This window comes from Epinephelus fuscoguttatus, linkage group LG1 (assembly GCF_011397635.1).
Source record: "Epinephelus fuscoguttatus linkage group LG1, E.fuscoguttatus.final_Chr_v1".
Lineage (NCBI taxonomy): Eukaryota > Metazoa > Chordata > Actinopteri > Perciformes > Serranidae > Epinephelus > Epinephelus fuscoguttatus.
In genome coordinates, this window is record NC_064752.1 from 10676650 (window position 1) to 10699475 (window position 22826).

The window sequence follows — 22826 nt, forward strand, 5'->3', positions numbered from 1 at the left end:
TCTTAGCAAGAGAGTGAATGAAATTACTGTATTACAAGTCCTTTACTGTCCAGACTTCATGGGAAGTCCAGTGTTAACTGGCTGACCCACGTATTGAATCTAAAGTTTGTGCTTTGGCAGGCTCCACCCATAACATTGATCATAACCCTGCCTTGCGGTCCTCGTTTGAATCCACAACCTATTTTTAAAATGTCTGCAGGGTTAAAACAAAAAAAAAAAACAAAACTGTTCCAGACTGAAGTTGACTAACCCTTTTTCTCCTCCAGGCTTTGAACCAGGGTCTGGGTGATGGAATCTTCTATCGCGGTCGAATCCTCCTCGCTCTCACTGTGGAGGTTTACTCCTCCCCTGCTGCCGTCACTCAAGATGCAGCCTCTGCAGCTTTGGGAAAGGTTACCTCCTACTTTCTGTATCTTGCACAAGTAGCAAAAATAACATTTAAATAAATAAAATTCACTTAAAGTACCAGTTGGATTATAGTTATTGATGCATTCATTTGTTCATCACTTTAATGTTGCAGCTGGTAAACCATGTTTTACTTATATATACTTATATACTGCTGTGTATTTATGAATTTCCCTTCTGGAAAAAGTCCTATATTAACCTATAATGATGAATTATGATTTATTTGTTGAATATATTTTGTATTATTAGTCCGAATCTGCAAAGTTACCAGTAACTTAAGTTATCAAATAAATGTAGTGCAGGAAAATGTACAATATTTCCTTTGAGACGTTGTATAGTAGAAGTATAAAGAAGCAGAAAATGGAAAAACTCAAGTAAAAGTTAAGCACCTCAAAATGAGTACTAAAGTACAGTATTGAGTAAATGTACTTAGTTACTTTCCAACACTGGAAACCAGAATATCTAACAAAAAAAAAAAAAAAAATCTTATGTGACCTTAATGATACTCGGCTAACTTTCTCAGATAATTTCACCAATCTAATGTGACTTCCTGTGCTTCCTTGAAGATGAAGGGAGCGCTGGGGAAACTGGGACTGAGGAAGAAGAGGAGCAGCAAGAAGGAGAAGAATAGGGAAGGTCAGTGTACTGAGGAGAAGCAGGAGAAATGAGCAACTAAACTTTAAAGCAGAGGGTGTAGTTTCCTATCATCATTTATTCATCATGTTGAAACGTTGAAATGATGCTATGTACAAATGTCAGAGACGTCTGGTGGTTCATCCTCTGAAGAGCGCAGAGTGAATAAATCCTGTGAGCAGAAACAGTCACGTTTATTTTCTTGTTGTCACGGTAGCATCCATGGCTGCCAGCGGAACCGGCGACGATTCAGGAGAGGCGGGAGTTGAGGTACCAGAGTCAGTTACCGTGGAGGTCGAGGAGATCCACCCACTCCCTGAGGTCAGTGCAGCCACCACCAACACCACCATCATCATCAATGAGCCATTTTAAACAAACTGTTTCTCGGTTGTGTCAGTGATATTAAATATTCAACTTTATATAACTTTATCTTTATCATGATCTCTTTTTAAATCAAAGAATATAGTGTGATGTTTGGGCCATGTGAAGTCCATGTGCTTTTCCTGCCTTTCGTTGTTTCTTTGTAACTTCTCCTCCCTAACGTATAATTGCATATCATCTGCATAGAGGTGAAAAGAAATACCTTTAAAACTACTTATTATCCGCTCGAGTGTCAGGATATACAATACAAGGCAACAAAAGAGGAGCCACAACAGAACTTCACTCCGTAAGACAGAGTTACAGATGAGGAGGTGTTCCAGGAAGATAACGGAATGACTTTCTGCAGCTCTCTGACTTTTCCTCTTGTTTTCTGTCCTCAGGGTTTCCTGGGACAAAGGGAGGAGTTTCTGTTGTTTGCATCACTGTTTGAGATCACTATGATGGACCCGTCTGTGGGAACCAGACCGATGTCCTTTGAACTCTCCATAGGTAAACATTGTGTTCTGTTTCCTGGATATCTGTACGAGGGCTGCAGCTAACAATTATTTGGATTAATCTTCGTTTTAAATGATATTATCTTAGTTTCACGTGTATGAGATGTCCAAAATGATGCCTCACAGAATTATTTGAGCAGTGCACCGTCATTATAGGATTTGCGGTTGCAAATTGGCTATATGTGCAGGTGGTGGGTTGAGTATAGTATTGCCTGTTGCAGTGCCGACGCAGTAGAGGGTCTTGGAAATCAGACCCATGCAGGACTCTGTTATAGGCTGCTGCTGAGCCAGACCCTTTGACTACCTGAGGTTCAGATGCATCATTTTTTTAACAACATCAAACCCCTGAGCTCCATCAGCTGTTCTGTTTCTGGCAGGGAATTATGGGAAAGCCGTAGGGGTCGGGAGATCCAAGAAAGGCCAGAGCAAAGACGAGCTGAGGAGGAGCAGGGACGAACTGCGGAGGAGCAGGGACGATCTAAATGAAGAGGCTCAGAGTCTGCTGGAGTCAGAGGAGCTGGACAGAGAGGAGGTGCTGAGTCCCGAACCTGAGATCAGATCTGTGTCTGCTGCCATGAGACCCCAACCCACTGAGTACGACAGGTAAGTAACACCTGCTCCGACACAGATTACTACTGCACCTACTTCTAATGCTGCAAGTGGAAGATGGCCAAATAAGAGACATGTAATTATATATAAACATATAATTATAACTATTATAAGAAAACGTAGAGGACTATTACGTGCAAGACTTCATCCTCTGATCATCACGGTTCACACTTCAGGTCAAGGAAAACCTGCAATATCTTGGTTCCAGCTGGGAGCCAAATTTTTGACTTCCAAACCAATTTATTTTCTGTCAAAATGCTCCAAACAATTCAAAGTCAGGTGCGTGAAATGTAATGGAGCCTGTTCTGTGTTGGTGGAAAAGGGCTAAGGGCGATCCCAAAACTTACCTAGGTCAGATAATCTCTCCAGTGTATTTTGGAACTGGAGACTACCATGGGCAGCAGTAAGACTTCCTTTCATTTCTTTTAACCCTGCCTCCTCCACAGACTGTATGTCATTAAGGTTTAGCAGCTCCTCAAAGCATTCCTGCCCTGCCCAACAATATCCCCAATCAGGGTCTTCTTTCTTAAGAACTAAGCTCTATTCCTCTATTTCTGAGTCATTGGACAATTTGTCCTTCCTGAACTCCTCCCACACCTGAGCTTTTGCTTCTGCATCTACTGAAGCTGCAGCCCTTCTGGCTTCCTGATAACCCTTGATGGCTTTCTTTCCTGTTGAGCAGCTGCCTCTGCAATTGAAGCTTTGAATGTGACCTACTTCGTTTCTATGTCTCCAACCCCTGATGAGATTCAATTTCATCCTTGAGGTGAGGGTAGGGGAGCTCCCAGGCCAGGATCCAGGAGGTGGCCCCAGAATTCCTCATCCAAACACTCTATCAGACATCATCTACAGATCCTGATTTGTAGATGTAAGATAGATACACTTGGCACCAGTTTGCCTTTGTAGAACCTACCAGAACCCATCAACACAGCTCCCACAGTCACGGGGACACACAAACCCATTCATAGCTGATGCTTCATAGGTTCTTAGATTTGGTGGTTTGATCCCTTCCTGGTGTACCCTAAGCAACCCACTGAATCCCAATTGCTCCTGATTGTAAGGCCAGTACCTTGCGTGGTGGCTTGCTGCCATCAATGTGTGTTTGTGTGTGTGAAGTGAAATTATAAAGTACTTTGCATAAAAGCGCTACTGTATGTAAGTGCAGTTCACTGACCATGATTGGGTGGTGATTCTTGACCAAGTAACTACTACACAAACACTGCCCACTCGCTATCTATCTGCTTGAATGTCTACGTCTCTCCAACTGTCCGTCTGTCTCTCAGGTCGTTCCACTGTATTCCTCTCCAGCCTCCCTCTGAGAAACAGAAGCCTTGTCTGTTTGTCTGGAGTCAGTTTGAAGATCACAGCTTTCGTCTCTATCAGGCAAACTGGCTCAACAAGACGGCCGACAGGCTGGTGAGTCAAGTTATTAACACATAGAGAGGAATGACATAATGTGTGTCACATAATGTCTAAAGAAACTGAGGTCATATTTCATCCTCTCCTCTGCTCCCTACTTTTCTTTTAGGAGATTGGCCTTGATGAGGTGGACCGTCTGTTGAGGAGGCCGAAGAGTAACGCAAAGGAGCGTTTGGTGGAGGTGCTGCTGGAGCTGGTGGCCTCCTGCAAGTCAGTCTTCTCCTTCTGAAAACTGAATAAGAACAGATTTAGTTTGATTTTAGACTTGTTTAATCCCCATTTCTATCTCTCTGTCTGTCCTCTTGTCTGTCTCTCTGCAGGCAATTTAGTGTTATCGCAGACAGGAGGTCTCAGTCTCGTCCCAATAACCTGGACAGATGCAGGAAGGAGTTTATCAAGAAGAGTTTGGTGAGTCGGCCCTCACCTGTCTCTCTTTCTACCTGTCTATGTTTCTGTCTAACTGTCTGTCTGTCTGACTAAAATGTCTGCCTCTCTCCAGGTTTTTGTGGCCAGACAGGCGGTGAGAGCTAGGCGAAGGGTCACCAGGCGGACGGTCAAACAGCGGTTGATGGACAGCAGGAAACTCCTGCGGAGACTCCGCCTACTTGCTATAGAGGTCAGAGGTCACCATAGGTCACCACAAAAATGTCAAAAGTTGCAGTTTGTTCAGTATTTCTGAGGTCTGACACCCTCTCCCTCACACCACCCTCACTCCAGCCCCAGACTACCATCCCTGATGTGTTTCTATGGTTACTGAGTGGAAGCAAGCGATTGGCTTATGTCAGGATTCCTGCCTACTCCATCCTCTTCTCATTGGTGGAGGAGCAGAGAGGGCGAGACTGTGGCAGAGTGACCACCCTATACATGAAGGTAATCGTTTTAACATTGTCCAATGTCCATTTCTATAATTATCAATGACGCTTACTGTTCTTTCTCTAAAATCACTGATGACACTCACCATTCTTTCTCTGAAATGGTCGATGACGATCACCTGTCTGTCACTAAAATTAAATTTCCCCTCAGGGGAATTAATAAAGTATTTAAATTTTTTTTTTTAAAAAATTAAAAAATAACAGGTGATGCTCACCGTTCTCTCTCTAAAATGGCCGATGACGCAGACAGTTCTGTTTCTTATAACATCAATGGTGCTCACTGTTCTTTCTGTAAAATAATCAATGAGACTTAACGTTGTTTCTCTAAAATCCTCGATGATGCTCACTGTTCTGACTCTAAAATCATCGATAACTGTCGAGACTGTCTGTCTGTCTGTCTGTCCAGTCTCCAGGAGGTTCAGCAAGTGAGATCTTTGCGAAGCTGGAGGTCTACCTGTGGCTTGGTCTGGCTAAGTATAATAAAGAAGCCACTGGCTGCTTGCCGGATGAGTTTTTACCAGTCAATGAGGAGGAGGAGGAGGAGGAGCAGCAGAGGAGGGTGGTTCCTGGGGGGAAGAGGAAGCTTCCTGTCAGTCTGTCCTGCCAAGGTGAGTCAGCGAGGGCCTGGCTTCTGCGCAGGATAATTGCTCTGGACTTAATGTCTGATGTTAGGATGAATGGAGAAAAGTTTGTTCTTCAAAATAAAAGCCCAGTGATTGGTTTTATGTTGACTTGTCAACCTGGACTCAGCAACAGTTTGTTTGGCCTGGTCAGGTGAAGGTAGACCTCCCTCTCTTCCTCTCTCTGCAGACAGCAGGTACTTCCAGCTACGATGTCACCTGTACCAGGGGCGTGGTCTGATGGCTGCTGATGATAACGGCTTATCAGATCCTTTCCTCAAAGTCGTCTTCTCTACACAGTGCCAGGTCACCAGGGTAGGTATTCACCTATCTCGCTGGTTACAAGGTTATAAATGATTCTTCAATGAATGAGTGCACTGAATTTTAAATTCTGACAATTCACAAGCTTCGACCTGATCCAAGACATCAATAGAACAAATCTATGGAGCTTTTTTCCTATCTTTATTCAGGAGAGTGGTAAATCAATTTGAGAGCATTGTTTATTGATTTCACGTTCAGATTTTGTAATATTGTCCCTCAAAACCCTGCCCTCGCACTCAAATAGCCTCTGCTTGGGCTTGTGGAATTTCTGCTCTCAGATTTCTGCCCTGCTCTTGGATTTTTTTGTCTAACAACCCTGTCAAAATCCCCCAACCAAGAGAACGCCAGGTTTATGTTGACCAATGAAATGATCCCTGCCTCCTTGTGGGCGTGCTCGCTATAGTGTTAGAGTGTCTCGTCCGGGCAGGTACTCAGATGTCCTGAATTTTAATTTCTAATATGGGACAAGCTCCAAACACAGATGGACTGTACATTTCCCATGATGCAATGGGATAGCATCTCTCTTTAAACCCTTTCTGCCTGGACTTTTTCAAACTCCACACTCCAGTTTGTACACAGGATTTCTGATAGGGACTTGAGTTGGGGACTGGAGGGTCGTCCGCTCAAGTCCCCATCCGGACTAAATATGGAGGTGCCAGTTCACCTCAGCACTGCTGAGGTGCCCTTGGGCAAGGCATCAAACCGCCAGCTGCTTGGGGCGCTTGTCCACAGGCAGCTCCCCCATTTTGACATCCCTCCATTTAATGCATGTATAGGTCCTGTTTGTGCATGTGTGTGTATTTCAGGCCTGTGTGTATATGACAACAGAGTGCAACACTGAATTTCCCCTCAGGGATCAATAAAGTATGTCTTCCTCTTCGAGAATATTATACAACTGTTTTCACACGTAGGACTCACCATGACCAGTTAACTGAACTATATTTGTAAAATTGTTGCAGTGCCCCTTTGGCACACACATTTTAAAACGCATTCTGTGTGTGTGTGTGTGTGTGTCTGTGTGTGTGTGTGTATGTGTGTGTGTGTGTGTGTGTGTGTGTGTGTGTGTGTGTGTTCAGGTGTTATATGAAACTCTCTCTCCAGCCTGGAGCGAGTGTTTGTTGTTTGACAGAGTCCTGATGGAGGGAACGAGGGAGGAGCTCCAACAAGACCCGCCCCTCATCACCATCACCGTCTACGACTACAACTCCATGGTAACACTGACATTCTTTGTCTTCTCCACAATCTTCTGCTGTCTCTGCGCATTCAGGAAGTGATGTCATAACAGCTTGTGTGTGTATTTACATGTGTGCAGGGCGCTGTGAGGCTTCTGGGTCGGGCATTTGCCGAGCCGGAGATTAAATCTGTGGAGCAGTACTACCAGAAGCCCCGCCTCCATTTCTTTGACATCAGCATGGGCAGACACCCTGCTGGCGAGCTGTTGGCTGCCTTTGAGCTCATCGAGCTGGACTACTCTGGGTTTGGAGAGGTGACACCTGTCAATCAATCAATCTCTCTGTTTGTCCATCTTCACTGTCCATAATTTCCTGGATGATCCTTGAACAAATGTCACAAAAACAAAGTACACATGAATTAATTCTAGACAGTGAACCAGAATACCATATCACCCCCTGCAGCCCTGCATCCCCAGCAGTGTGGACCCTCAGGAGCTGACCTACGTGGAGGAGGAGAGCTGCTACATCATCCCAGAAGGAGTCCGACCTGTTCTGAAGACCTTCAGGATCGAGGTTACACACGCACACACACACACACACACACACATGCACACACATATACTTCAGGCTGTTGGATCGGTGAGGTAACTGATCCTTCGTGTGTGGTTTTGTCAAGCAGCAACCTCTGGGGCTGAAAAATGAAGCCAATGCCAAAGTGTCACAAACTGCAGTTCCTCTAATGGCCACTTGAGGCTGGCTTCATGTTAAAATGCCCAACTTTACAGCAGAAATAAACATGTTTACCACCTGGTACAAAAACAGTTTTGGTCTGTATAGGTAATTTCCCCCTTCACGACAACTGTACGGGATTTTCATATACCTCACTCGTTTACATTTTTTTTTATAAAGGCCTGAAATGACACATAATTAAGGGCCAAGCGAGTGTCCTTGGCTTGACAGTCAGACACACCCCCCCTCCCCAGCTCCTCCATAGCGCCAGCCTCTCCCCCAAATATGGTCACCTCTGGTCCAAGAAAACCAACATGACGACGGCCAAAATACTTGAGGCTTCAAAACTCGAGTCCACAGTGAGGTCACAGTAGCTATGTCCATCATTTTTACAGTCAATGGTTTTTGTATGTGTGTGTTCAGGTGCTGTTCTGGGGTCTGCGGGAGCTGAAGCGGGTGCACCTGTTTGAGGTGGAGCGTCCCCTGGTGAGGGTGGAGTGTGCAGGAAAACAACTGGATTCTGAAGAGATGGAGAGCTACAGCACTCACGGCAATTTCAAAGAGCTGGTCGGCTACATGGACGTGGTCAGTCAGTCGTAGTGATGGTTACTAACATCGGTTAAGGTCTTAAACAAGCACCTGGTGTATCCATTCATTCATACAGAGAAGAGAGATGGCTAACCTTCTCTTTCCTGTTTTCCTGTTTCCTCCTGCTGTGTTTGGTCCAATCAGGAGCTGCCAGAGCAGGCCTACCTCCACCCTCCTCTGACATTGTTTGTGGTGGAGCATCGGGCGTTCGGTCGGCTCGCTCTGGTCGGGACTCATGTGGTCCAGAGTCTCATGGACTACAGCCCGCGAAAACCTGGGGAGGATGAAGATGAGGAAGATGATGAGCCAAAACCAAAAGGTTAGAGCTATGAAAGAAGTGATGGAATAATATTCACAGTAATAGTGTCTTCTAGATAGTTGTAGTTATTGGTATTGAAAACATTCCAACATTCAGACAGGTAAGGTAGATGTAGATGTTTCTGGAATGTTTTAATTGATCATTTGCTTGGCCCTGCCTCCTTAGGCCTTGTTTGGTTTCTCGTCCACACACAAACAGGGTTTCAGGTCACTAAAATGGAGATTTTTGAAAATGCTTTTGAGGCTGTGTCCACACTAATATGGATATTTTTCATAATAGATATTTTCCCCCTCTGTTTAAAAAAAAAATCTGTCCATACAACCTTCATTTTACAAAATGTCTCCATCCACACTAGAACGCAATATAGACCTCAGACAACCTTCACCTGTCTCCCCCAGGCCCCCAGAATGTCGCCAGGCTTTGAAGCCAATTTTCATTATGGCCAAACAATGGTACAGCAATTTTTATGGTCTGTCACATGATGCCATTGGGCCCAAAACAACTTCTTCCTTTTCGAAAGTCTAGACGAGCGACATGATAAAATAACTTTATTCCCATTCAAGATAGCGGCGCGCTAATCTGGAAGTTATCCATTCGGCCGGCGGAATTTAGCCACTTGGCCGTGCTTGGCAGAAGCAGTGGCGATAATCCTAAGATCATTCAGGTAATGTAATTCGCAGCAGTCGAACCATTTTGGCTTCATGCACCACTGAGCAACAGAATTAATATGTTAGCATGGTATAAGAAAAACAAAAAAACAAAACAAAACAGTTTTGGTCTCTATAGCTATTTTCAACAATCATGACAACAGTACGCAAGAGTGATTTTTTTATATAACTCACCAGTCTACATTGTATCAAGGCCCAAAGTTACGTATATTTAAGGGCGGGGCTGCTTTGAGTAACAGGCTGTCTGTAAGGTGGCGCTATAGTCTATGACATCAGATCCATCCCTCGCGCCTCCACAGCTTTAACCTCTCACCCACATATGGTCACTTCTGGTTTCAAAAAAACCAAGATGGTGATGACTGAAATGCAGAACTCGAGGTTTCAAAACAGCAGTCTACAAACCAATGGGTGACAATATACATTGTAAGGTGTTAGTATGGTCATTTCTCTGGGATGAACTGTTTCAATATCAAAGTTGCACAATATGCAAAAAAAACTCATGGCAAATATAGTGCAATGGTGATGTGAGTCATGATTTTAGGGGGAATGGGGATTTTTGCATTTAATTTTCATTGAAAAAAATATAAAAATGACGATGATGATGATACATCTGAAATATATGATTTGAAGGACGGAGCATCTCTGTAGCATCACAATGGTTTGCATTTGGATATCACACTTGGTTGTACTGCAATTTCAATAATATTTTAATTTTGCAGCCCTGTCCAACATTTGTTTAAATCCAAACATGAATTGATCCAAATTTCTAAATGTATCCATTGTGTTTTACAAAGAAAAATCTCTAACTTTACTGTCAGACACACAACAAGAGCTCTGTGACAGGATGTTTTTCACAGCTGTGCTCTGTGGGATTCACAGTTTACTTTTCTCTTAAAGTTTCTACAGACACAGTTTCTCTTTGTGTCTCTTCAGTGAAGCAGACTCCCAAGACTGTTGATGCTCTGATGTCAGTGAAGCGTTTGGGACTCAGCGGCCTGTCAGTTACACAGACAAAGATTCCCATCAACCCCATCAAACTGGTTGATGTATGTACACTGGTCTCCTCCTCTGTGTGTTTAAAACTTTTTGAGACAAATTTAAACCAGATTTCAGCCACAAATGATTAAAGAGTGAGTTACTGTTTACACTTAAACTCCACCAGGCTCCTCTGAAGAAGCTGATGAAGATGGGTGAGGAACTAGAAGAGGAGCTGCCTGAGAAGGAGGAGTTGGATTGGTGGTCCAAATACTACGCTTCACTGGAGGAGATGGAGAGAAAGGTGAGATGCTGATTTACCTGTTTGAATAAACTTGTAAAAATGTTAAAGCAGAAATTAAAAGTACAGAATAAAATCTGATTAAAGGGTCTATCCACAGATTTTACACATGAAGATAAGTTTACTGGTCAATGTCCAACCTACACAGCATGTCAAAGCAGTTGTATGATGTCTTCTGTGTTTCTGGAGGAGGAAATAACTATAATGTCATAATTTCCATGAGGTTGGAAAGAAATCTATAAACGAAAGTTTGCATTACTAACTGGAGTTTTGAAGTTAGAAATATGTGGGTGTTTTACAGATTGGAACGGTCTCATGAAGGACGCTTTTCAGTTGCACTATGGGAAATGTAGGATATTAAAGACCAACATCTTGATGTATGACTTAGATTTTGACCGTTTTTTTTATCTGTCCCCGTTATCTTTATTTACAATTGCAAACTTGCACTTATTACAGTTATAATCATGAGGAAAAGGTTTCCTTTTTTTGTGTGTGTTAATGCAATGTGTTTCTATTGTTTCTCTTGTTTTCGAACTTTTCCAAAAATGAGCAAGACAAAATAAGAATCACTGCAGCAGAATTAGGGATATGAGACATCATTCCACACCACATCCTTTCAATATGTGTTAAGTTACACATTTAGCATTAAAGTAATTGATTTATCAGTTCTTTACTCACATATCTGATGTGTTGTCTGTCTGCAGGCTGCTGAGGAGGAGGAGGAGCTGGAGGAACAAGCAGAGACAGGTAAAGTTTTAACTCCTTCTTTGTCAGTCATAATAATGTGTTTTTAACCATATTTATCCATTAAATAAAAATACGAAATTATTTATGATTGAAATTCATTTTAGAGCAGCAACACAGACAGCTGATACAAGTCAGAGTTTAGGTGCATTCAGCTGCAGTTCCTCTAATGTCCACTAGATGCTGCTGTGATAAAACTATAGCCCCTTTCACACTGCCTGTTCAGGGCACTGCTTCACTATTCCACATCGCTGTTCTGTGTAAAACGTACGGTCGTGAAATGTGAGGACTGAGCTGTATTGCCTTTGAGACAGAAATGGAAGTAGTAACAGCGCCAAAACATGCCTGTACAAACGGGACAGCCAGAAGGTTGAGATCATGGGCGTCATGGGTGTGATGTTTTGTTGACATGTGTGCGACCCATCGCCGGAGATTTAGCGGCTAACTCAAAAAGACAGAACAGCAGGCGATAATGTCCGCAAACTGGGAAAACAATGAGGCCCAGGAGCTCCTTACCCTCTGAGCAGAGGACGATATCAGCCGCCTCACAACAGGGACAGTAAATGTTTTGCCACTGTTTTTGTTCATAAAGCACTGCAGACACATACCTTATGTCACACTAGAGTCTGACACTGTTTATGTTACACCCATCTCGCCTCTTTTGAAACCACAACGCCTACACATTATTTAAAATCACACACTAGAGCAGTTTGTTGTTTGGATCTGTGTAAAAATGCAAAAGCGGCACCAAGAAAGGACTTTGTAGTGGTCCTATGGTGCAATCTCTGCAAATAAAAAGTCATTACAGTTTTTAGTTTTTACAGAAATTCAGCTCACAAAATATCATTTACGTTTTTCTCATGTCAGTCTAAGGACAGGATTTCAGAATCAGTAGATTTTGGCAGTAACATGGTGAGAAAAACAAAAAAAATATATGGGCAATGAGGACAATGGCACTGTTCTTAACTGGTTTGAATCATATCTTTTAAACAGGGAATTTTATTTTGGTATTGATGACTGCTCCTCCAAATGCTATAAAATGGACTGGGGAGTTCCACAAGGTTCGATTTTAGGTCCAGTACTTTTTAATCTTTACATGCTGCCACTTGGAGGGGTGATCAGGAGGCACGACATACAATTTCATAGTTATGCTGATGATACACAGCTATATATTGCTGTGTCTCATGATGACCCAAAGCCACCTGATGCACTTTTTAGCTGTATTTTAGATATTAAGTGCTGGATGGCAGAGAATTTTCTACAACTCAACCAGGACAAAACAGAATTTTTAGTTACTGGGTCTGAAGCACAGAGAGAGAAACTGCATACAAAACTATTAACACTGGCTCTGGAATCATGTCAAAAAGTAAAAAATCTTGGAGAAATAATTGATGCTGAGACTCTAGTGCATGCTTTTATCACCTGTAGAATTGTTTATTGTAATGCTCTTCTTTCTGGTCTTCCTAAGAAGACCATTATACCATTACAACGAGTTCAAAATGCAGCCACTCGAGTTCTGACAAGGACCAGAAAGAGAGCACACATTCCTCCCATCCTAGAGTCTCTGCATTGGCTTCCTTTTAGCTTCAGAATTGATTTTAAGATTCTTTTATTAGTTTTTAAAGTTCTTAATGGTCTTGGTCCCTCTTATTTATCAGAATTGCTTTTAACCTATCAGCCCTATCAGACTGTTAATTATTCCAGAAGTTAGAACTAAAACCCATGGTGAGGCGTCCTTTTCTTATTATGGCCCACGCCTGTGGAACGGCCTGCCAGAGGATCTGAGGGCAGCAGAGAGTGTGGATATTTTTAAAGGAAAACTCAAGACTTACCTATGTTAACAGGGTTGCATCTCTTAGTGTTAATAGTGTTGTTTTCTTTTTTGTTCAGATGCAGCGAATCTGACTATGGCGAATATCGAAGAGGAGGAGGAGGAGATCGTGGTCGTGGAGACTGAGCCTCCCAAACGCAAGAGCATTGCCACACTACAGGTGAGAGGTCACCGTGATTGACACAGTCCAGTCCGTCAGTTCAGGGCTGCACTGATGTCAACAATACAAGAACATTGAATTTGTTGTGTAGTGTGTCTCTGGTACTTGTAAACAAAGGAAGAATTGAGAAAGACAACCTAAACCCATCAAATCAATCCAATTTCTGCTGCTCATACAGGCCAGCTACATAACAAGACAAGTAGTTGTAGGCCTACAATGTTTTACCTTTTAGGTAAAAGTACACTGTAAGTATGTAGTATACCTTAGAGTTGCTTATATTTTTCCAACTTTTTTCACATTATTTTTCACATGTAAACATCATATTATAGCTATTGCTGTTTGGGGCCCAAAGAAGCAGTGTTGTGTGTGTTGAGCCGTAGCAGTTGAGTTTGGATGAGCTGTTTTCAAGAACAGACTGAACACTCGACCTGTTCCAAACAAGTGTGTTTTGAACTGGCACTGCACTGTTTGTATGTTGTTGTTGTTGGTTTTTGTTTTTTGTTTTTTTAATTTTGCCTCTGTTTGTGTGTTCAGCTGTACGGAGGTGATCTGGAGTCAGAGTTCAGTCAGTTTCAGGACTGGCTGCATATCTTCCCGCTGTATAAAGGCAGAGCAAGCATTGAGGATGATGAGGAGGATGAAGAGGAGAGGCTGATGGGAAAATATAAGGTACTGTGGATGATCTGTCTGTCTGTCTGTCTGTCTGTTAGTCTGCAGAGAAGTGTCCATTATTCCACACTTTCCATCCCCAGGGCTCCTTCCTGATTTATCCGATCGATCCAGGAGATGAAGAAGACACCACATGTCAGATCACCAATGGACTCCCCAAAAACTCAGCGATCAAAGTCTTGATCCGAGTCTACGTCGTCAAGGTACCTGTCCCTCTGTCCATCCACAGCCTGCCTATGTCTCTTACTCACTGACACGTTTAAACATTTTACAGCATATTCTTTACACTGACTTTAAACTGTTAATAGATTAAAGCATGCTCTGACGTCATAGATGTAACACTTAGCTGCTAAACAACAACCATTTTCATGCAGTAAACAACCAAATTCACACTTTGCTTCTCACAGTGTCCCTGCCTACAGTTGCATTATGGGTTAACTGAAGCCCCTTTCACACATGCAGTCTATCCCTGAAATGTTCAGGAACATTTCTTGCATGAGGCCATGTGTAAATAAAATCAGGCTGCAAAATTTAGGGAAATCTTTACCACTGGTGTCCCATCTCGAGACCAAATAACAATTTGAAAGAGACTGTATCTAAACATTAAATTTCCCGTTAAAACAGAAGTGTATTTTGAAAGAAGATAATGTATGTAACAAGCAGAACTTGACCTTGCATGTCGTATCTGGACTTGGAAGGTCCGTGACCAAAGGTCAGAGTGAGAATGTGTTGGGTTTACAATCACATTTTAGGGGTTCCAGATGAGATTTGAATACTGAATGTACTGGTACAAAAAAAACAAACAAACATGCTTTCAACAATCCTCAAAGAACTCTTTCTTCTAAAAAAGGGCTCTTTGTATAAAAAGGGTTTTTTACAAAGAACCCTCAAAGAACCCTTTCTTTAAAATAAGGTTTCTCTGGTTTAAGGTAGTACCTAAGCCCTTTAGGAAGGAGCCTTTTGAAACCCTCATTTCTAAGAGTGTACTGTGAGTTCTGCTGTGTGTTTGACTGTCTCTGTCTGTATCCTGCAGGCCACCAATCTAGCTCCCACAGACCCGAATGGTAAAGCCGACCCGTATCTGGTGGTTCAAGCTGGAGAGCAAAGTTTGGACACCCAAGATCGATATATCCCCAAACAGCTCAACCCCACGTTTGGAGAGTCAGTACCTGTCTGTCAACCTGCACCTGTCCAACCCTCTCTGTTTGTCCATCGTTTGTCTGACTGTCTGTATGTCTGACGCTGTCTTTCAGGATGTTTGAATTCACAGTGTCTTTTCCAATGGAGACGGAGTTGGTTGTCAAAGTGATGGACCACGATATAATAGGGTCTGATGATGTCATCGGTGAGACCCGACTTGATCTGGAGAACCGGTTCTACAGCCGCCACAGAGCCTCCTGCGGTCTGGCTCTTTACTATGACACGTTAGTACCACAACTGACACACAATCACCAAAAGTACAACATGTTACAACCAGTACTACAACACAGTGGTACTATGGAACATGAGAGTACCAGAACTATGACATGTTAGAACCTGTATGATGACATGTTGGTATACAAAATGTGATACGGTGTATGAAACAAGAACCCAGACAGTACAAGTAGTAGAACATATCAGTACCAACACATAAGTACTACCACACAATAGTATCAAAAACCTCAGTATGTTACTACCAAATCTATGACATTAGTACTACGACTAAAACCAGTGAGAACTAGAACTTGGACATGTTGTGAAACAGTGTGACATTGTAGAACAAGAACTATGACATGCTACTGCAATAACATTAGTATCAATAAGGTGACATGTTAGAACTAGGACTGTGATACCATAGTTTCAGTAGGAGGACTTATTAGTACCAAAACCAGAAGAAATTAGTACTTGTGCTATGACACAGTAGTACTAAAACTACAATATGTTAGTACCTAAACTGTGGCATGTTAGTACCAGAACTAAAACACATGACAAATCAGACATATTAGAAACAGTACTAGAACATGTTAGAACCACTTTTAAGACACTTGAGGACCGAAACCAAGAAACATTAGTACCTGTACAATGACTTGTAAGTACCAGAATTAGGACATGTTAGTACCAGAACCAGAACAGATTGGCAACAGTACTACGACAAGTTAAAGCTAGTATTACGACAATTTAGTAGGGATGGGCAGCACAAGCAAAAACACTATTCGAAAATCATGGCAAATATTCGACGATTTTTCAAATAATCGCCCCACCTAAGTTATTACATATATCCGCCACGGACATTTACACAATGTCACAGATAAACATGGGTAAATGCATGAAAAAAAAATCATCACATATCAGCTCTGATAATGGTTTATTCATTTAAAAAAAACACTGTGCTCATTTAGCACACTATTTTATGTAGTTTTTATCTGCTGGAGGGTCGCGTAGGGGAGCTAGCGCGACAAAAATAGAAGAGCCGTGTAAAATAGAGTTGTCGCGCGACAGATGGGGGTTGTCGCGCTGCTCCCGTTGCCGGTGAACCCGCTGTAACTGATTAACGGGGGCGAGCTGCTACGGGACTCGCACTGCAGATGTGTCGCGCCGCTGAGCCCGGCCGTACGGTCCCTCGCCGCCTCTTGCGTGCCTCACTCTCAAATGACTGTGGATACTTGTTGTAGATTTGTGATACGCAAGCTTTGCCTCACAGAGTTTGCACTGCACTTCATTTTCGTTTATTTTGTTGAAGTTGTTCCACACTGAACTTTTTGATGACTGTAGTAGTCTCTGCATGTTTCTCCTGTTTGTAGAAGAGCATCAAACTAGCTGGTAGCCCATCTCACACCGCTGTAGCAATCCTATACTGCCCTCGTGCGGTTAGGAGCTGAATTGCATGTCAAATAAAGGGGGGAAATAAGACAGCGAATAGTAATAGTCACATTAAAAAAATCGATTTTTCAAAAATAAAACGACTATTCGAAAATTCGAAAATCGTGACCCATCCCTACCATAACCAATACATCAGTAGCACTACAACACATCGGTATAGCCACTGTCTGGGTTACGAACTTCGTCAATGGAGTACCTGTCTCTCTAAATGTGTACCTGCATATCTGTGTGTGCCTTTACTTTCCTCTGCAGTGAAGGTTACAATGTGTGGCGTGATGCGAAGAAACCGTCAACCATTTTGGCAGAGCTCTGCAGGAAGAACGGCATCTCGTTACCGGAGTACAGAACATCTGAAGTCAAAGTCCTCAACAAAATCTTCAAGATCCCACCTGACGCAATACCTGAAGGTAGGACAGACAGGAAGACAGACTTAGCCAGGTGCAGTAGGTCATTAAGTAAGGGATTAAATAATCTGAGGTGTCTTTACATATGAAAATTGTGTACAAAGTAGAACTAAACAGTCCATAATTGTCCCTCTATGGACTCATATGAACCACTACTAATATTGTCACCACCACATGTTCGACTAATCACCACAACCACTAATTAAGCTGTACTGCTGCTCCAACTACTGACACAATAGTCCTACTGCTGCTCCCCTCGTACTGTAGCAACCTCCTGCTGTATTGGCTCCAACAACAAGACCATCAGCAGGTACAGCCGTTTATTAAACAGACGTGTTGTTGTTGTCAGATCTGCTGAAGAAGAACCAGCGGACTCCACAGGAGGAGGTAGAGATGGAGGAACACGCAGCCCTGAGCGTGCTGCGGCGCTGGGGGGAGATGAACGAGTTCCTCCCTGGAGCCCTTCCTCTGGTCCCAGAGCATGTGGAGATCCGGTCCCTGCTGAACCAGGACAAACCTGGACTGCCACAGGTAACCACAGCATAAACAGTAACTACAGGACAGACAGTCATAACGACAGTAACATACTGAGACTGGTGTTAATACATGTGTGTGTTCCAGGGTTACGTTCATATGTGGGTTGACATGTTTCCAAATGATGTGCCGGCTCCACCCCCTGTTGACATCAAGCCACGCCTACCTGAACAGTAGGTCAACACTGTTGAGTACAGTAGAGTCACATAGAATCTATTTAGCACAATAGAGTCAAATAGAATCTATCGAGTTCAGTAGAGTCAAATAGAATCTATTGAATACAGTAGAGTCGAATAGTATCTATTCAGTACTGTAGAGCTGAATGGAATTTATCGAGGGCGGTAGGGTCAAATAGAGTCTATCAAGTACAGTTAAGTCAAATGGAATCTATTGAGTACAGTGGAGTCATATAGAAGTAACATCGAGTCGAATAAAATCTATCGAATACAGTAGAATAGAATAGAATCTTTCAGGCACAGTTGAGTCCAATAGAATCTATCGAGTACAGTAGAGTCAAAGAATCTATCAAGTACAATAGAGTTGAATGGAATTTATTGGGTACAGTAAGGTTGAATAGAATCTATTAAGTACAGTGGAGTCATATTGAATCTATCGAGAACAATGGAGTCAGATAGAATCTATTGAGTACAATAGAGTCAAATACAATCTACTGAGTAAAGTAGAGTTGAATGGAATCTATCGAGTACAGTAGACTTAAATATTGTCTATAGTGGAATTAAATAGAATCTATGTAGTACAGTGGATTTGAAAATAATCTATCAGCTTCAGTGGAGTCAAATAGAATCTATCATGTACAGTAGAGTTAAATAGAATCTACTGAGTACACTGGAGTCAGATAGAATCTATCTGTACAATAGAGTCAAATACAATCTATTAAGAACAGTAGAGTTGAATGGAATCTATTGAATACAGTGGACTTGGATATTATATACAGTGGATCTGAATAGAATCTACCAACTTTGGTGGAGTCGAGTAGAATCTATCATGTACAGTAGAGTTAAACAGAATAGAGAAGGGGTCACAATATGTAACCTTTTTTGTTGTTTCCATGGTGACAGGTATGAGCTGCGTGTTATTATCTGGAACACTGACGACGTGTTTCTGGATGATGTCAACCCGTTCACCGGTGTCCCGTCCTCCGACATCTACGTCAAAGGGTCAGATTCACAAACATATACACACATGTCTTCTAGGGTCCTAAATGAGGACTCTGCCTCACTGTCTGATTTCATGTGACTAATAAAACTGACCGATTGACACAGACAAGATAAATCTGGTTATCTTGGCTATGACAGCTCAGTGTTTCATTGTGATCTCTGCACAGATGGATAAAAGGACTGGAAGGAGAAAAACAGGAGACTGACGTCCACTTCAACTCTCTGACTGGAGAAGGAAACTTCAACTGGAGATTTGTGTTCCGCTTCGACTACCTGCCTACTGAGGTACACGTGTGATTGATAAACTTCGGTCCACAGATATCTCATTTACCTCTCGACAGATCATTGTGTACTATCGTGATTATTTTCCTGCTTTCCAGAGGATAAACCCTTTAGATTTTATGATCTTTCCTGTAGCGCCACCCTCAGGTCAAACTTAACATTTCTAGAAAAACATTTCAGCGTGGTGTTTGTCGATATTGTAGCTGTAATGAACACTGTAGCCTCCAGGGGGCGCGAGCAATCAGTGTGGTTCTTTGTGAGAATAAATCTCCTCCTCTTGTCTCTTAGAAAGAGGTGGTGTTTAAGAAGAAGGAGTCCATTTTCTCTCTGGAGGAGTCAGAGTTTAGACAGCCGGCTGTTCTGACGCTGCAGGTCTGGGACTACGACCGCATCCTTGCCAACGACTTCCTGGGTGAGAATTTTTATATAACTCTCCTGTTTAAATGTTATTAAAACTTAAAGTTACACACAATTAAGGACGTGGGCACTTTGATTGACAGGTAGGTTGACAAGTTGCTACCATGGAGACAACTTGGGTTAGGTAAAGTAACCATTGGTTGAACTGAAAGGCTTCAAAATGGGAGACCACAAACCAATGGATGACATCGAGGTGGCTACGTCCATTATTTTATACAATCTTTGCTACGTTGTTTTTTAAATTGCTGTTAATCAAACGGCGCTGAGCCGACGTTGCCTCAGTCAGTTAATCCTCATCATCTTTCATTTGTTCTCCCTCCTTCAGGCTCCATAGAGTTACGCCTCAATGACATGGTGCGAGCTGCAAAGTCCTCCACGAAGTGTACGATTCAGATGGCAAAGGATCGAGCCAACCCTCGATTCTCCATCTTCCGTGCCAAGAAGATGAAGGGCTGGTGGCCGCTGACTCGTCTGAAGACGGCCGAGGACTTCGAAAAGGAGGAGAAGGAGAAGGAGGAGGCCAAGAAGAAGGGAAAGAAGAAGAAAAAGAAGGACAAGAGGAGCAAGATGAGAGAAGAGGACATCCAGTACACCGACAGCCTCGGCAACACTTACCTACTAATGGTACCAAAAAAAGTCCAGTACACAGATAATGCTAACACTGGCCGACAAAGGAAGGAGGCTGCAAATTTACATTTAAAATCTGAATCTGACTTTATGACATTTATTTTACCATATAAAAGATGATTATTCCATAGAAATGCATTATTCCACAGTAACTACAAAGTGAAGCTAAAAACCACACCTACGACACTCTGGCTGATTATTTACAGCCCCTCTTGTTTCTGTATTTGAGTTTGGGAGGGATGGGATGAGGAGGGGAAATTGGAGACGTCAGTTTTAAAATAAGCTGATTATCTCGGGGGATTTACAGTGTCGACGTCGTTGTTACATTACTTTTTTATTTTTGAATGGAAGTCATAAAAATACATCCAACAGCTGAAAGAAGATAATCCCTCTTTTTCCTGGTCGGATTTTAATATGACAGTTTCTTTGCGTCAGTGAAAGTCCTTCAAAATTAAATAGCACGGCTCTTCTCTGGTACATTGCATTTTGTTCACCAAACATTTTTGACTGTCTTGCCTTCATCAGGGTGGTACCTGAGGCTGTTTATATATTATAACCACAACACTTATATCTGTAATATGATCGATATATCACCACAGACAATGTATATACAAAACCTTACATTCATCTTTGGAAAACAAAAAAAAAGTTGATTGTAATGTTACACTCTGTACAGGCTTTCACAGGCTTTCAGTATGATTTTAATATTTCATATACTGACTTTGGCTTAACAGCGATCGTAAGAAAATAAAGTCAAAGTAGAGACTGGAAATAATCAGTGAGTGAGAATAGAATTAGTGTTTAACTCAGATTTGTGAATATGACATAACTCTTTCTGGAGTGGCTGAGGCTAAGTGGTCGTCCACTTATCAGAAGATCAGTGTGACATGCAGTCTAAAAGTGCTTTGCTGGTCAAAAGACTGGAAAGGTGCTGAACAAGTGCAAGTCCATTCTTTGTTTTAATGATGGAACTAATGCTATGTAAATGTACATTATAATAAATGTACCCTTTGAGGTGTTTTAGTAGGCCTACAGCTAATTTCACCCTCTTCTATTTGTTTTACAAAACCTTTATTTCTTCATGCTGATCATTATTTGAATAGCAGCTTCATTTTCATACTAATGTTAAACACTAATTCGAATCACTAATTTGAATACTTGGTTTAACACTGAAACTGTGTGTGTGTGTGTGTGGTGTGTGTGTAGGGAAAGGTGGAGGCGGAGCTACAGCTGGTGACATTAGAACACGCGGAGGCCAACCCAGTGGGGCGGGGACGCAAGGAGCCAGAGCCTCTGGACAAACCAAAGTATGACGTGCGCACACACACACACACACACACACACACACACACACACAGTTGAAGGATCAATTTCAATCAATCAATTTTATTTATAAAGCCCAATATCACAAATCACAATTTGCCTCACAGGGCTTTACATCATACGGATAAGGAAAAACTCCCCAAAAAAACCTTTAACGGGGAAAAAAACGGTAGAAACCTCAGGAAGAGCAACTGAGGAGGGATCCCTCTTCCAGGACGGATGGACGAGCAATAGATATCGTACAGAACAGATCAGCATAACAAATTAACAGTAATCCGTATGACACAATGAGACAGAAAGAGAGAGAGAGAGAGAGAGATGCAGGATAGACGGTAATGACAGTAGCTTACAACAACATCAATGAAAGTAATAATATTATAATCAATGATAATATATTAATATCTGATAGTATACATGTGTGACAATAATCATATGTGTATAATAACAGAAGAAGTATGACTAATGACTAATGATAACAGCAGCAGCAGGAGGCATCTGGCAGGACCACAGCAGCAGCACAACCACACACGTCATGCTGTCCAGGCACCGCTGCGATATGAGTTAACCTGAGAGACAGTGGAGCACAAAGGCTCCGGAGAAGAAGCTGAGTTAGTGACATCCAGAATGGCCGGGTTAGCTAGATGCAGTAATAGGACACGAGGGAGAGAGAGAAGGTGCCCGGTGTATTATAGGAGGTCCCCCGGCAGACTAGGCCTAAGTCAGCCTAACTAGGGGCTGGTACAGGACAAGCCTGAGCCAGCCCTAACTATAAGCTTTATCAAAGAGGAAAGTCTTAAGTCTAGTCTTAAATGTGAAGACGGTGTCTGCCTCCCGGACCGTAACAGGAAGATGATTCCACAGGAGAGGTGCCTGATAGCTGAAGGCTCTGGCTCCTGATCTACTTTTGGAGACTTTAGGGACCACGAGTAACCCTGCGTTCTGAGAGCACAGAGTTCTGGTGGGATAATATGGCACTATGAGCTCTCTAAGATATGATGGAGCTTGACCATTTAGAGCTTAATAAGTTAACAGTAGGATTTTAAATTCAATTCTGGATTTTACAGGGAGCCAGTGCAGAGAAGCTAAAACAGGAAAAATATGATCTCGTTTCTTAGTTCCTGTTAGTACACGTGCTAAGGATATGCTCACAATTGTTTTGTCCTGACATGAAAAGTTATTAAGTTAAGGCCTCCACACACCAGACAGTGGCACATCTAAATTCATTCACACCTGCTCGCAAAATATATGTTTGTTATTGACGTAGGCCTCACTGCTGCACTAGCTGATAAACT

The 22826-nt window shown here is 42.4% G+C and overlaps 1 protein-coding gene across 1 annotated transcript in view; it reads left to right on the top strand.

Moving 5' to 3' along the window:
- fer1l4 (fer-1 like family member 4) overlaps positions 1-22826 on the top strand; it is a 36123-nt gene that overhangs the window by 12634 nt on the left and 663 nt on the right. Inside the window, exons 16-48 of the mRNA XM_049580360.1 lie at positions 267-392; positions 972-1041; positions 1256-1359; positions 1800-1908; positions 2291-2516; positions 3806-3938; positions 4051-4151; positions 4262-4349; positions 4441-4557; positions 4659-4811; positions 5220-5421; positions 5624-5748; positions 6831-6965; positions 7067-7240; positions 7389-7499; positions 8079-8240; positions 8388-8562; positions 10164-10276; positions 10393-10509; positions 11211-11253; positions 13141-13241; positions 13776-13910; positions 13994-14113; positions 14944-15071; positions 15164-15334; positions 17022-17176; positions 17523-17704; positions 17795-17880; positions 18787-18885; positions 19053-19170; positions 19456-19579; positions 19910-20208; positions 21418-21518. Coding sequence (XP_049436317.1) covers positions 267-392; positions 972-1041; positions 1256-1359; positions 1800-1908; positions 2291-2516; positions 3806-3938; positions 4051-4151; positions 4262-4349; positions 4441-4557; positions 4659-4811; positions 5220-5421; positions 5624-5748; positions 6831-6965; positions 7067-7240; positions 7389-7499; positions 8079-8240; positions 8388-8562; positions 10164-10276; positions 10393-10509; positions 11211-11253; positions 13141-13241; positions 13776-13910; positions 13994-14113; positions 14944-15071; positions 15164-15334; positions 17022-17176; positions 17523-17704; positions 17795-17880; positions 18787-18885; positions 19053-19170; positions 19456-19579; positions 19910-20208; positions 21418-21518 — 4403 coding nt within the window. The remainder of the gene's footprint in view (positions 1-266; positions 393-971; positions 1042-1255; positions 1360-1799; positions 1909-2290; positions 2517-3805; positions 3939-4050; positions 4152-4261; positions 4350-4440; positions 4558-4658; positions 4812-5219; positions 5422-5623; positions 5749-6830; positions 6966-7066; positions 7241-7388; positions 7500-8078; positions 8241-8387; positions 8563-10163; positions 10277-10392; positions 10510-11210; positions 11254-13140; positions 13242-13775; positions 13911-13993; positions 14114-14943; positions 15072-15163; positions 15335-17021; positions 17177-17522; positions 17705-17794; positions 17881-18786; positions 18886-19052; positions 19171-19455; positions 19580-19909; positions 20209-21417; positions 21519-22826) is intronic.